The 14,477-nt window shown below is 48.2% G+C and overlaps 2 protein-coding genes across 4 annotated transcripts in view; one reads left to right on the forward strand and one right to left on the reverse strand.

Moving 5' to 3' along the window:
• LOC136293054 (RNA-binding protein 44-like) overlaps window positions 1-4,183 on the forward strand; it is a 29,401-nt gene extending 25,218 nt beyond the window's left edge. Inside the window, exon 16 of the mRNA XM_066189310.1 lies at window positions 3,294-4,183. Within this exon, the coding sequence (XP_066045407.1) occupies window positions 3,294-3,549 (256 nt within the window). The 3' untranslated portion in view covers window positions 3,550-4,183. The remainder of the gene's footprint in view (window positions 1-3,293) is intronic.
• Window positions 4,184-4,754: 571 nt separating this feature from the next.
• Window positions 4,755-14,477, reverse strand: part of UBE2F (ubiquitin conjugating enzyme E2 F (putative)) — a 54,050-nt gene continuing 44,327 nt past the window's right edge. For all 3 annotated transcript variants that reach the window (XM_066189418.1, XM_066189419.1, XM_066189417.1), the window contains one exon: window positions 4,755-6,800. In XM_066189418.1, the coding sequence (XP_066045515.1) occupies window positions 6,750-6,800 (51 nt within the window). In that variant the 3' untranslated portion in view covers window positions 4,755-6,749. The remainder of the gene's footprint in view (window positions 6,801-14,477) is intronic.

Genomic DNA, 14,477 nt, shown 5'->3' on the forward strand with positions numbered 1-14,477 from the left:
TCCTGGCTGCAGTGGTAAAAACCCCCAGAGGAGTTTGTTAGGATTTGTAGCAGTGTAAGCATTCAGGTGTCATCAAACCCTAAATCATTCTTTGACTGCTTCCCAGCAGTGGCCCCCATCCCCATCCTGCCCGCAGCCCTTCATCCCCACGGAGTCCATCCACAGCATCCTTTAAACCCAAACCATTTCCATGGTGACAGGGAAAACAGTTCTAACTGCAGCTCACATTGGGTAGGGAAAAAATATCCTGGAAGCACAGCTGAGCTTCTCAGGGCCAGGTGTCTGTCTCCTGGCAGTGGTGGGATTGTTTGGGAAAACCTACCCTCTTTCCCAGTGCTATCCTAGAGCAGCTGCTTAGTATTTTTTGTGGAGGAGATGGAGGCTTGCAAATGAGCCGTGGGCTTGTCTGAAAGGCAAAAGCTTGACTCCACGTTTGCTACAGGTGGAATGGAAGCTTGGAACAAAGCTCATTAGGGAGGCCCTCCTGTTGAGTCAGGGGTGCAGAAAGGATCCCCTCAGTTTCCTGGGATGGGGTTTGAGTGTGGCTGGATCCAGTTATTTACTACATAGCATAGGTAGTTGTATATATTTCCCTATTTATTGAAACAATGCTGAAGCAAAGCTGTTAAAATGAGCAAAATAATTATTGAGTAGAGATTGACGTTACCCATGTGGGCAAATCGTGACCTCCCCCTTCTGCATCCACCTGTGAGAACTTCCACAACTAGGGTGAAGTTTAAGCTGGCTTATCCCCCGTTCCAACCCTCTCTCCAGAGAGTTTTAACTCTGTGCCTGAGGATCATCCTTGCAGCCCCTGGGGCTTGGCTCAGCTTTGCCCTGCTGAGCGTGGTGGGACGTGTGGGTGGCTTTCCAGGGCTGGGCTGTGGGGTGGCAAGAACAGGGCAGAGCTGAGCAGGAAAACAACCCCCCCCCCTCCTCCATGAGGTATTTCACCACCAGCCCAGGCCAATTCCCAGTGGATCAGGCTGGTGTGGGATCACAGTAACAGTGCCCGTGAGGAGAGAGAGAACCAGATGCTGTTTTGGAGACACGAATGTTCACCACGGCTGTGGCGGGGAGGAGCACGCTCAGGCCCAGGCATCAACACTGCTGCTCTCCGGAGGGATCCTCATCCTGTCTCACAGGGCACTGTGAGCAGCCTGGTTAACCCTGGTTAGCCCTTCCCAGCCCGTGCGTGCTGCTGTGGATGCTGGCATCGTGTCAGGAGAAGGTCCCCAGTGCCCTGTGACTGGGTGCATTTGGGATGGACAGGAGATAATGGAGTCTCACAGGGCCTTTTGGGGGCCTGTGAGATAAAGTGGAAGAAATGAGAGCACCTGGCCGTAGCTGAGAGTTCAGCTTTGCTTTTAGGTGGCTGTTGAAAGAAGTGCCATGATCAGGTTTGCTCTGTGCGAGCGAAGGGCAGAAATGGGCTCCTGAAGAGCCCCCAGCCTTGCTCCCCCTTGGCCAAGAGCTCAGCAGCCCTCGGTGTCACTTCTGCCCTTGGACCTGTTCCTGGGAACAGTTTCTTTTCCCTCTGGGACCCTCCCACCCACTCTCCACTGGCCTCTGGGGTGGGAGTGCCCGTGATGCCACCCTGCTCCTGCTGAGGATGCTGTCTGGAGCAGGGGGCCTTCAATGAACACAGCTAAAATAAAAGGGATGAGAGACTGAGGGTGTGTTAAGCCACCCCATCAGGGTGGAGGACCTCCCTCCAGTCAGAGCCCCACGGCCACCTCCTTGTCCCCCCACGCTGCCCATGGGGCTGTGGCTGCCCAGCTCCTCTCCTCGGGTCCATCCTCACGTCTGGAGCGCTGGAACAGGGCTGCTGCCTCCCTGCAAAGGGCAGGGACACTTTATCCTTTCATTTGCTGGCACTGCTGGGCTCTGGTTCCTTGCATGTCTCCACACAGAGTGATGGGAGCAGGGATTTATCCCCGTGGAAGCAGTTGGAGCCAGGGAAGAGCTAAGCCAGCTGCTCTATAGCCCTTCAGCTTTAAAAATAGCTTTTATTCGCCTGTTAACGCTTTCCCTCTGGTTCCTGAAGATGCTGCAGCTCCCAAGGTCTCCTAAGGATGCTGATGAACGGGAAATGGTAATTTGGCACATCGGGATGCTGAGCAGAAGCTGCTTTTAGCAGCTGCAGGCCCCGTTAATTAAATCTCTGGCTGTGTGGGCACACCCTGCCCCAAAACCCCAAACCCCAGCTGAGGAGCTGCACTGGGGCTGTGGAGAGTGGCTGGAAAGCTGCCTCTAAAATACTTCTTCCCCCAGGCAGGTTTTTAATTGGAGAGTTGGGGTTTGTTTTGCTTTGCTTCTCCAGGATTAGACATGACTGATTGGGGCAGGGGGGACATTTGTGTCTGTGGTTTTCTGCATAACCAGTTTGAAAGCAGGGAGGGTTTAGCTGTCATTCCAGAGGATGGCTGGATGGCCTGGCACAGGGACAGTGCCTCAGGGCTGCTCCTGGTTTTCCAGGTGTTTTTTGAAAAAAAAAATGGGGAAAGGACTTGCTGGTCATAGAGGGGTGGGATGGGCTGTGGGCCTGCCCGGCTGGTTTCTATGCAACCTCCCCAGTTTCTGGCAAATCAAAGGAGATTTTGAAGTAGATTCAGTGTACTTATTTCTGTCCCCCTTTGGGCTGAACTCACACAAGCTGGAGGATGGTGCTCCGAAGGCCAGGTTGGGGTGGGTTTCCTGAAGGTGTGCTTAAAAAATGTGGGTCTGGCCTGGATTTTCTAACAGCACACATTCAGCCAGGAAATTCTGCAAAAATTAACACAAACCAAACAAAACCCCTCCAAACTTGCTTCTTGTTGCTCCTGTAAATACTACTTCTGTTTTCATTTCCTTCTGTAAATTAAACCACCACCACCAAGTCATTCCATAAATGGAAACTGCTTTTGGCTGTGGGTGAGCACTTAAAAGTTGCCATCGAAGTGGCAAAACCTGGTGGGAATTTAAAATACCCTGTTACCTTTTTACCTCTCCAGTTTTGAACTCAAAGCCCCTCCCGTATATTTTTACAGGCTACATAAATTTTTGAAAACCCACTATATATTTTAATAGGGCTAGGTGTATCTAGCTGTAAACTCAAAACATAGCTAAAAAACTTGCAGAACTCAAATAACAGCTGTCGTACAAGCTCAAGTACACACCTGTGTAATAGAGTATGTTGTATGGGGGGGATATATTGCCTTCGTACAGATATTGTAAATTAGGTAGGATACATTTTGTATTTCATATACATTCTATATAACGTGGATATAAACACACCACCCGGTGTTTTGCAGCACTTACGGGGAGCTGACGAACTGCACGGCGCTGATCGCCGAGAGGCTCGACTGCTACTGGCCCAACCGGCTGGTGGACGAGTTCTTCGTGGCCGTGCACAAGCAATACTTCAGGAACTGCTCCCCGTCGGGCCGGGCGCTGCACGACCCCCCGAACGGCGTGCTGTGTCCCTTCATCGTGCTGCCCGTGCTGGTCACCCTGCTGATGACAGCGCTCGTCGTTTGGAGGAGCAAACGCAGCGAGGGCATCGTGTAGGGACGGCGGGGACGGGCGGGGCGCCCCTGGAACGGGCCTGGTGTTTGGGAAGAGCCTGCCGGAGGAGCATCAGTACCGAGCCCCGGAGGCGGCGGCAGCATCGGCACCGCTCGTGCTCCGCGGTAGCGCCCGTGTGCCCGGCGCTTCCCAGATAAACGCCCTGGAAGCGAGGGGTGTTGGGCAGAACGGGGCACTCCGCTGGGGATCGGGGAGCGCCGCTCACCCCGCCCCGCCGCCCCGCCTCTCCCGTGCCAAGCAGGAAAAATTTAAAGGGAAAAAAAAAAACAAAAAAACAAAAAAAACAAAAAAAACAAACAAAAACCACCAGCCCCAAGGGGCTGTGGGGAGTTGGAATCCTGCCAGACCCCGCGGTGCCAGCGCGGCACCGACACGCGTGAGAGCGGCGGGTCTGGGTGCGCCTGAACATCCTCGGCTTCCTCTCTCTGTCCTTTATTGGGTTTCCCCCCACACGTGGAAAGGCATCTTCTCCCCCAGCCCCCTGCACAAGGGCGAGGCTCGCACGGGCTGGGTTTTGCCTGGAACGACGTGGGGAAGTCTGCGGTGGTGCCCTGGGGCTAACAAGGAACGGGAATAAGGTGCTTTTCCTACCTAAATAAAGAAATACATGAATAAACCAGGTCCCCGTCTCTCTGAAGGCTGAAGTCAAGCCTCCCCCTCCGTGCCCTCATTCTGTGATGCCGGAGACCCCAATAGTGCTGGAGTCCCCATGAGCACTGGCTGGGGTCCCTGGGCAGGGCCCTGAGGGTGGGTGGGCAGGTCAGCTCCTGCAGGGACACTGGGCAGCACCTGGGATGGCATGGGGACCCCCAACCCTACCCTGACAGCTCTGCTCCGCTCCAGACTCCTTCAGTGCCTGGGGACACCAGGCTGCTCTTTACTCCTGACTCTCACAGTTCCCAAAAACCCCCCCAAAACCTAGCGGGACACCCAGCCCAGACCCCCTCTAACTCGAACCAGTCCACGATTCTGGCAGAAGCATAGGTTAGTTGCATCTATACAAATATACATAAAAATGCATATAAACAAATACACATATATATTTACATAAATACATAACCCCCCCCTCCCCCATCTCCATGTGTTCAGGAAAAATTCCATTCATTTTCCTGGACTGGGAGATGATGAGAGCTAGGATTCCTCCCCCCCATCCTTTTCCTGGATGAGCACAAACCAATGCTCAGACCTTCTTGTACAGTATTTAACAGTATCCAAACTTTATTATTCTGCTCCTCTCCTCCAGGCAAGCAACAATACAGGGAAGGGGTTCAACAGGATAGTTCTGGGAGGCAGGGATGGCTTTGATGCCTGCTGGTACCCGGAGACAGCTTTCCCTGGCTCCCCTGAGCAGCACCTGCTTTGCTCTGCCCTGGCTCCCTGGCATGAGTGGTGGGCCACCCAAGAAATGGGGACTGTGAGCCCTCCTCCTGAAGGATGAACAGTACCAGGATTCTGCAGCAACAACTATTTTGTTACAGCAACCTTGGTTGAGTTTTCGACTCGAGAATCCTTCTAACGCCATAAGCAAAACTTGGATGCATTTCCTAACCTTGCTATTTCCGTGAGTGTTTTACTCCTTACCTTTGCTGACAGAGCTGTTTCAGCAGCAAAGATCTCTCGCTGCAGTTGCCTGCGTAAAATACTGGGCTGATCTGTGTTTCCTTGGGAGTTTTATCTGCAGGTGAAGCTCTGCTCCTGCATGCCAATCCCTGCATTTCACCTCCCTGCTTTCCCAGGCCTCCAGCAACAGCTACAGGAGCTTGTGAAGCTGTAAAGGAAAAGGCACAGGGGAAACTCGAGACACAAGTTTCATGCTCACGGTTTGCACCCCAGCTCTGCCGTGCCTCTGATGGAGTTTTGATCTCCTGCAGTGTTTGCAGCAGAGGAGCAGCAGGAAAGAACAAAGTGGGGGGGAATAAAACCCCAACAGTCAATGCCCGAGTGTCACAGAGATACTTGCTCTGCATGAAACCACACAAACATTTACTTCTCTGGTTTATAAAAGCTCAGCTGGGCTCCATCAACTCCTCCGTGTGATCCAGTGCTGGAGGATGCCCAGGGAGCTCTGGCACACGGACTGAAGCTGCTCCTGAGGTACGTGCTGCTCTCCTCTGCAGGCTCTCAGTGCCATCCAGCTCCTTACAGAAAAGGCAATGGCAGCATCGCATCCTTCCAAAGCAAGAAAGCCGAGTGTGCACGAGCAGGGGGAAGGAAATGTGTTGTGGTTCCAGCTGCCTCATTCCCTTACAGTGCAGGAATCTGGAGAACACAGGTGCTTGCCAGGTGCCTAAATTTACCTTCATCAGATCAAACAGCATCTGATGCTCCCTCACCACATCCAGATTGGAAAGCCAAAAGCAGATTTCTTAAAAAAAAAAAAAAAATCTCCCTTTCATTAATTTTTTCGCAGAAATATGTATTTTATATATATATATAATTTTACTAATACTAAACATGTACTTAAGTTAGGTATTAGCCTGCATTTCTTTTAACTACTTCACACAATGAATAGAAACAAACAAACAAAAAATACTGTAGCCCAAACAGGGCCTGAAATTAACAATGCAAAAATTCCAAACTGTGACAAAAACATACTTACATTAAATAGCATTGAGAATTTCAATACCAGAATTAGAATCTCATTTTGCACTTCCACTCTGGCAAGCTCTAAGCCTCAGCTGAATGACTCTGAGAAAAAGCTCATGTTGTTTCTGCTCATCAAAGGCAACAATTTTGTGATTTGGTTCACAGGAGACCATTTATTGCCAAGTCAAAGTGTTCCAAAAATACGCCACCTTTTCTGCTTGGGCTGTTCGGGTTTGGTTTTTTTTCCTTCCCATCCCCCCCTCCAGATTAGGCAAGAGTTAAAAAAAAAAAAGTGTAATTACAATTTCAATAGTGATTTCTTTTAACTTCTCAAGCATATCTCATCAACAGGATATACAGTACAGTTCGGAAGAGTAAACATCTGTAAAAGGAAGCAGACAACTTTCAACCAACAGACACAATTTCTTGCTGTATTTATGCTGAACTCTCCTTGGAACATGGACAGGTTATGAAGTTAGTTTTCTTCTTCAGTACAACATGGACACGTGACTGGTACGATCCGGGCTGGTTTGGCTGCTGTTGAAGTTAAGGACAACTCTGGAGTGGAGCCGCGGTGCTGCCGTCCGTCCCCTTCATCATCTCGCGTAGCGCTTAATGTAATCTTCAACTTTATTCCGAAAGTCCTCCTGGAGGGAAGCACAGGCACAGTCAGGGATGGGCTCACATGGGAATGTGCTGCTGGATCCCCCATGCCGCCACTGGCAGGGCCAAGGTCGCACAGCAAGGGAAAGGCCCACAGCTCTCCCTGAGAGCCTTGAATCTTTACAGAGTGCTCCAAAGGAATCTCCGCTGGGGAATGAAATGGGGAAACAGTCTCCTATCACCAGCTCCCGACTTAGGTACACACAAACTGCCTGCTATTCCATAACCCCTGTATCCAGGGAAAACCACGCGGTTCTGGTAGTTAGTGTTTATAAAGCACAGGGATGCTGAGCAGGAGAAATTCTGACATCGTGTGATCCCTGTGCAGACACCACATTCCTGGCATGTTATTCCGAGCCTGAACCTTACAGCTTGGTATTAAATATATTCCACCCTAAAAACCCGAGGGGCCTGTGCTCCAGAGTGCATTCTGCTGGATTTGCAGCTCCCCTTTCTGTGTGCTGCTGGAATATCAAGCAGGAAAACCTGGGAAGTTTATGTACTCCCATCTGTTAAAAATGAAAACAACTGAAGAAACAATGCATGCAGTAGATGAGGAGGTTTTGAACACTGTCCTGGTACACTGGAGCTGCCGGGGAAGCAGAGGCCATGGAAGCACTGAAACCATTGCCAAGGCTCTGCTTTTACTAGGAAGGGCACAAAATCCCACTGCCGCGACCTCTGGGATCACAACAAGGCAGGGTCCTGCTTTGATGTCACTTGTCAGCTCCAGGTGTGCCAGTTCATAAAATGATGCCTTTCAAACACATCCCAAGTGTTTTGGTACAGGCTACCCAGAGCTGGACACCACATCACACCAGGAAAGAGCACCAGTATCACGTTTTTGCCTCAGTCAAGCTTGGAACACATAAATATTTCCCTGGCTCCAACACCACTCTTCCAACACTTCAGATCACCTCCCCTTATGACGGTTTGGTTTTCTGCCGCTGAGTTTTTCTACCAGTGAAAGGATAAAGGTTAAAATCCAAAAGGTTCAAAGAAAACCTGTGATCCATCAGAAACTCTGATTTCCCTTTTCAGCATCAAGTGCATCGCAGAGGTCCATAACTACACTCAAAGTGCTCGGAATCTCAGCGAAGTCTGAAATGCAGTGTAAGGCCAGAAATATCCCATTACAAACAGGGCTGCAGAAATCCCACTCCTCCTTAGGAACGGGCTGCCTGCTCTTCTGGGGTGAAAGGGCAGCTCTTTGGGTCTAAAACGGCACCTACTAAAGGCAATACTGTGTGTGACTTTCTCACTCTGCTGCAAGCACACCCGTTTCCACACTCATCCAACCGCACGCTGTGTTAAAAAACTAACAGTGCAAAGCTAATGCCATCTTTCAGCTGAAATAAGATTTCCAAAGCCAGGCATTTTCAATCCATAGATGCACATCGTCTGCCCCTCCTGTGTTTCTCCAGAAGATGGATGAGTTTTGGAGGTGAGCACGAGGCTGAGGAACACCACTGGACACACACCTGCAGCTTCCCTGTGTGTGCATTATCCAAGAGCAAGGCAGTGCAGACAGCTCAGAGCACCCTCAGCTTTTCCCTCTGTCCCTTTATGAGCTGTTACACGGGAAAATGGGCTCTCAGCAGTGACTGAAGAGAAGCAAGCCCTCAGGGAGGAAGGAAGGAAGGCAGCAGCAGAAAGCCAGGCTGTCACACAGCAGGCCTGGGCTGAAGGACCCGATGGTGTTGGCAGGGATGCATTCACAGGGTGTCAGTGCACGTGGAACTGGCTGTGAAGAGGAGGGGCTCACCCCAGAGCTGCAACATCCCATCCTCACCTGCCATATGGCTCAGCACTTCCTGATTAACAGGGGGCACCTCTCTCTGGGCACAGCTGCTTATGTGCAACACTGAATAATCAGAAGCCAAAAAAAAAATTCAGCAGAGCAGGACATACCACGCATTATAAAGAGGCACGGGCAAAATCCTGCTAGAAATGAGAAAGGAAAGGAGGATTTATAAATCTCTACAAGGACATAACACAGCCCACAGAAAGTGTCCTCTGTATTTAAACAAAAAGGTGTTTTGTTTGTGCAAAGAGGTTTTGTAAATAACCTTTACAAGAGTAAACATACATAAAATAAACAGGGCAGGGGGCAGTGATTTTAAATGGACAGAGAGGAGGTTTAGATGAGGTACTAGGAAGGAATCCTTCCCTGTGAGGGTGGTGATGCCCTGGCACAGGGTGCCCAGAGAAGCTGTGGCTGCCCCCGGATTCCTGAAGTGTCCAAGGCCAGGTTGGACACTGGGGCTTGGAGCAGCCTGGGACAGTGGAAGGTGTCCCTGCCCAGGGCAGGGGGTGAAATTGGGATGAGCTCTAGGGTCCCTTCCAACCCAAACCTGGGGGAATCTGTGATGATATTTAAGAGCACCTGGGAGAGGATCTACAGAGCCTCAACCCCAGAAGGGAATTCCATTCTACCCTGTCTAAAAGCATGTAGAAATATACGCTCAAGAAGTAGGCACTGTTTCAAAAACTGATATTTGACCTGATTTGGCAGCTCTGGGAGAGGAGACTTTATTTTTTCAACTGTTTATACTGCACCAAGTTATGCTTATTAACTGCTTGTCTTTTATTAAGCTTTTTAATTTGTAACCCAAAGAAGATCTGCTCAGTTATCCAAAGCAAACACAATACTTTGTGACAGCTACCAGAGAAGTCTGGAAAAGTTCTGATGGAAACTCTCCCTTGGGAATATTTTTGATTTATTTAAAACAAATGATCGGGTATAAGGATTACCCAAAAATAAAACTAAAAAAAATCCCAAAGCAGATTTAGCTCGTTTATTATCTTTAACATTCCCTGCACTGTTTGGCCAGTCCCTGTAGGAAAACGTGCAGTTTAACACATCTGTCCCTTCCTTGTGACTACAACCACCCAGATACTGTGACAACCTTTCTGATCCACCTTCACATTCTTTAGATCCACAACCCTGTAAAATTCAAACGGAGACAGAAAAAGACCAGAGATCAATTGCTCCTGCCTTTCCCTCTTCTGTGCTAGTAACCAGAACAGTAACTATTTTTTTTAAAGCAGCTCTATTTTAACAGAACACTATTTATTACCAAGGTTAAATTCCAAATAACTTCTCCTTGGACCTGACTCGTGGTTCTGAAGTGATTAGGAAAGGGGACTTCAGAGCACCAGTAAAATGACATTCATTACTCAGCTCAGCCAAGGCTTTAGGATATAATAACCAGGTACATCTATCCATTAGCCCCATGAATTATACTGAAAGCCACCTTTTCTTTCTTTTCCCCTTTGCAGAAAATAATAAGTATTCGCACCCACCAACCCCCACACATCCCCTCCCATTTAAAAAGGAGCTGAATGAAACCTTTGAGTAGTACAGAAATCTCAAGTGTGAGGTTTTTTTCTTTTATAATTCACGCTCCTGCCCTGCTCTCATTTCCCTCTCATTGTTTTATTTAGCTCAGTCTCTCCATGATGTGAAGACTTTTCCAAGCTCTGTAATTAAATTTCAGATCTCCGAAGAAAGAGAAGAGTGGGGGGTGAAAAACCTAGACAAAGGTTTATCTCCCACAAGCTCTCTGCTCAGCAGGTGCAGTCAGAGCCACACCGATTTTCATGGCCTGTGATCCCAACTTCAGATTTTAAAGTTCTCCCAGACACCAAGCAATTGTGATTTTGCAAAATGATGAGGAAAAGCTTTAGCAGATTTCTTAGTAGCCAAGTCCTAAGGGGGGGGGGAGGGGAAAGGTGAAATTTTTACTGCAGGGGGAAAAAAAAATTACCAAAACCAGAACACACCACTGCAGCTATTTGGAAAAGAGCAGCATTGTGAGGAAGAAGAGAAACACTAAGATTTGTTAAATACCTGCACACAGAGGCAGGTTACAGAATTGCTGTGGGAATCCCTGACCTGCCTGCCAGGACAGAGAGAAGCTGAAGATACCTTGCAGAGACACAGCAATTCATTAACACCCTGAACACATTTGTTGGAGATTTCACACCTTAAGCAGGAACCTTTTCCCTCATGCTTCCACAAATTTTCTGCTGTCTGCCACTGGAGAAAGATGAAGGGAGAGAAGGACTCTCTGAAGTTCCTAGAAGAGAACAGGCTATGGATTAGATAAATCCTGTTTGTGCAAAGGCAAGAGAATTGAGCCAGATGAAGAGAGCAAAGCAGCTCCCCAAAGAAAATTGTGTCCTGGATGAAATGCAACGTGAGCCCAAATCCACCATGGGGCTGGATGGAGATGGAGGCCTGCAGAGTCCTCTGGTGCCAAAGGATTTGGGATCTGCCCAGACTGCCATAGATTAGAACTTATTGCCAGTTAAGATTTCACCTGGGCTGCTGAAAACAGAAAAAACCTCCTGGAAGTTAACCCAGGGAGCAGAGACTGCTGGGCCCCTCACAGTGCCTGAGCTCAGGACTCTCCTCTGCTCCTCCAAGGCTGGCCCAGGCTTTGCCAACCGGGGGAAAGGGTTACACAAAAGCTCTTCCGGAAAATTACTCTGAGGTTAACGTCCTGTGAGCTGCAAGCACACTTCCACCCATGAGGATGCCACTCATTCCCAAGAGAGGTTATGTCCTTGGGATCCGGGATGATGGATAAATCACGGGCACAGAGGAAATGGGAGCTGCCTGGCTCTGGCCACGGGGTTTTGCAAGTCATGCTCAACTCAAGACAAGTGATGTTGAAACTAACCTGAGCAGGCAGGTGAGGCACGTGGGGAACGCAGCTCCAGGAGCTCAGACTCCCTGTTGGCATTGAACACCCCTGCCATATGTTCCCTTTCAAAAGCCACGGATGTTTCTGAAGGATGCAAAGCAAAAGCTTTCCTTTGAAGCCACTTAGTTGCCTAAAGCGTCTAAAACAAAAGCTTTAGAACATCTGCATTTTTTCCACATGACCTCAGCAAAATCAAACCATCTGCAAAAGCTTAATCAACTTTGCTGAACCTGAGAGAGGCTCCATCCATAATCAAAGTGTTATGGAAGATGGGTAATGGTTTCTATAAATACTTGCAGCATTAGAAAAGTACTGTTTTTCCTATTTACATCTGTTAGCACAATTAGCAGCTGTGCTGTTGCTCATTTGCACATGCCATTTAATGCACTTTGCGCTCGCTGGGAAAAGCTTTCAAAGGCTGCAACAAGGACACGGAACATAAAATGGGGAGGCAATCCAAGAAAAATCCCAGTGCAGCTCTGGAAATGCAGAAATGCTGCAGGAAAACAAAGATGTATTCTACCATGGCTGCCACGGTTTCAGTGGGAACAACAAACACCAAACAGGGTGGATGGGGGAGCAGAGGAAGTGAAGGATTTACTGCAATAAATATGGAGATAAATAAATGCAATGACTCACAGGGAGAATTGTTATGAAAAGATGTTTTTGGACTGGGATGGAACTGTTGTTCTTAATAAGCCATTAAGCTGTAATCAGAGAGTAATAAAAACCCCACAACAAAAATTAAATAGCTTCCAAAAAAAAAACCCCACATCAAGCTTGAAAGTCTTTGGGGGCTACATTCTTTTCCAGTGTGGTAAAAGCTTGGAAAGCTGAGGTTAGCCAAAGGTGAAGATCTACTTCAGTTCTTCAGATACACCTTGTGGGTGCATTTAATGAAAAGAATTCCTCAGCGTTTCGTAACCCCTCTAGAAGAAATCAGGGAAGAGATACTTGATTCAGTAGCCAGGAATAAATGTGAATTTCTTATTTCACCTGAAGAAGGTTAACAGCGCCCTCACACTTCCATCACTGCAGTTTTGTACTGTTATAAATAAAAATCAGCGTTCCCCACCAATGTTTGGAAATAGCTGCTTTCTGATGGGAAGAAGAGATTTCAGGATGTCAAGGGCCGGTGCAGGGCTATCCGTTTAGACCAGGGGATGGGGTTAAGTGGAAAATCTCATACTAGACCAAGGACAGAGACAGATCCCAGCCTGGAGGAAACTCAAGGAGCACAGCAAGGATGAGACGGCGCTAATTTAAGCACCAACATTGACTCAAATATTCTACAATGCAAACAACATAAAAAATGAGGTCCTGACAAAGCCAGCTTGAAGTAAACACTGTGAGAGCCAGCTCTGGGTCAGCTCTGTTGATGTCCCTGTCTTGACCAGTACTGAACAGCCCTTCTGCTCTCTACCCTTCCCTGAGCTAAGAGTCATCAACAGTTTTTGACAAAGTCTTACACTGAACGGGTTGAAAATGAAAACAATATTGATTTGCATCCTACATTCTTGGACCCAGACCAGAAATCAAAGGCCTGAGAAGTTCCTGGTTTTAAAACAGGTTTTTTTTTACTGTTTCTATGGGGATAGGAGTACTTGTATCACCTCAAACTGTTTTCTAACACAGCCTTGGATCTCATGATAAAGTCTCAGAAACTTCCCTTTTTTCACTGTAATTTCTCACTACGAAAGACAGACCTCACAAGCTTCACATCAGAATAATTCCAAAATCACGTGGAGGAGCTGAAAATCAGAAATCCAGTTTGCAGATGAACTGAAAACAACTAAAAAATGGTTAAAGGTAGTTCCAGGAGACGTCACGAAAAAGAAGACCAGAATGCGTGCAAGCAAAGCAGCTAGTGTGACAAAGTACACAATTTTACAATGAATTTTACAATGTCACTCTTTCTGTATGCCTTAAGAATTAATAATTCACAACAATGAAGCAGCAGCTCCAAAGCCCTGACCTCAATTACTTCTTCAGCAATTTTAACAGCATATATTGCTCCAATGTTGGCAGTAAGAGCCAGCAGCACTGAAAATGAAAAAAATCAAGAGCTGCACAAAATCCCTTAAAAATTCATATATGTAGCAGTATGCCCACTAATTACTTCAAATGTGGCTAAATAGGGAAGAGGAAAAAAGACAACTGCAAGTAAAAAGATGCAGATCTTGTGATCAGTAGGAAGCAATGCGGTGCGTGAATAGCTTGTGGGGAGTTCTCTGTCCCAAAATAAAGCCTCAGTGTGCAAAAGTCTGGAGCACCTACAGCCAGGGAATGCCTAGCACAGACAAGGAAGGGCTTCACAAGACACACTCAGCAAGCAAAGACAGCAAATCTGACTGCTGACAGATCTGCAGACTCTCATCACTCCTGCCCATACCCAGGCAGCTCTTCCTTGGCACTTTCCACCACCTGAGCCTGACCAGGAGCCGAGGGCAGGGCAAAGCCTGGGGTCTGCTCCAGGCTGGATGTGCCCACGGAGCCCACCTGGAGGCTCCCTCCCAGGCCAGCCTTCCCTCTGCTGCTGCCAGTTTTGGTGACAGCTACAGGAACTGGATGTAGGGACTCTGCTGCTCTGTCAAATCCGATGGAAATCCATGCGTGTGTTTAAAAGCACTAGGGATTGAGGGGGAGGCTGGGATGAGGGGATACATGGGTGGCATCATTGCATAAGCCTTATTCCTCTGCCAAAAACAAACAACTGCCAAAGGTTCACTTCAGTGAAGCTCCAGGACAAACTGATTCAGGACAGAGCAGGTGAAAGGGCAGGGAGGGGAAGGCACCTGCTGAAAGGCTGAGCTCAGCGGGCCATGATCAGTGGCAAGGAGTCACTATCATCCAGAGTGCCCTGCTAACCCTCAGCGACTCTGTACAATACCTCCTGGAAATATCTCAAGGATGAAGTGCTGGAAAACCTACAGCTACAGAGCAAACACC

This window comes from Chamaea fasciata, unplaced genomic scaffold (assembly GCF_029207755.1).
Source record: "Chamaea fasciata isolate MVZ Bird 193981 ecotype frontalis unplaced genomic scaffold, bChaFas1.0.hap1 SCAF_8, whole genome shotgun sequence".
NCBI classification, from domain to species: domain Eukaryota; kingdom Metazoa; phylum Chordata; class Aves; order Passeriformes; family Sylviidae; genus Chamaea; species Chamaea fasciata.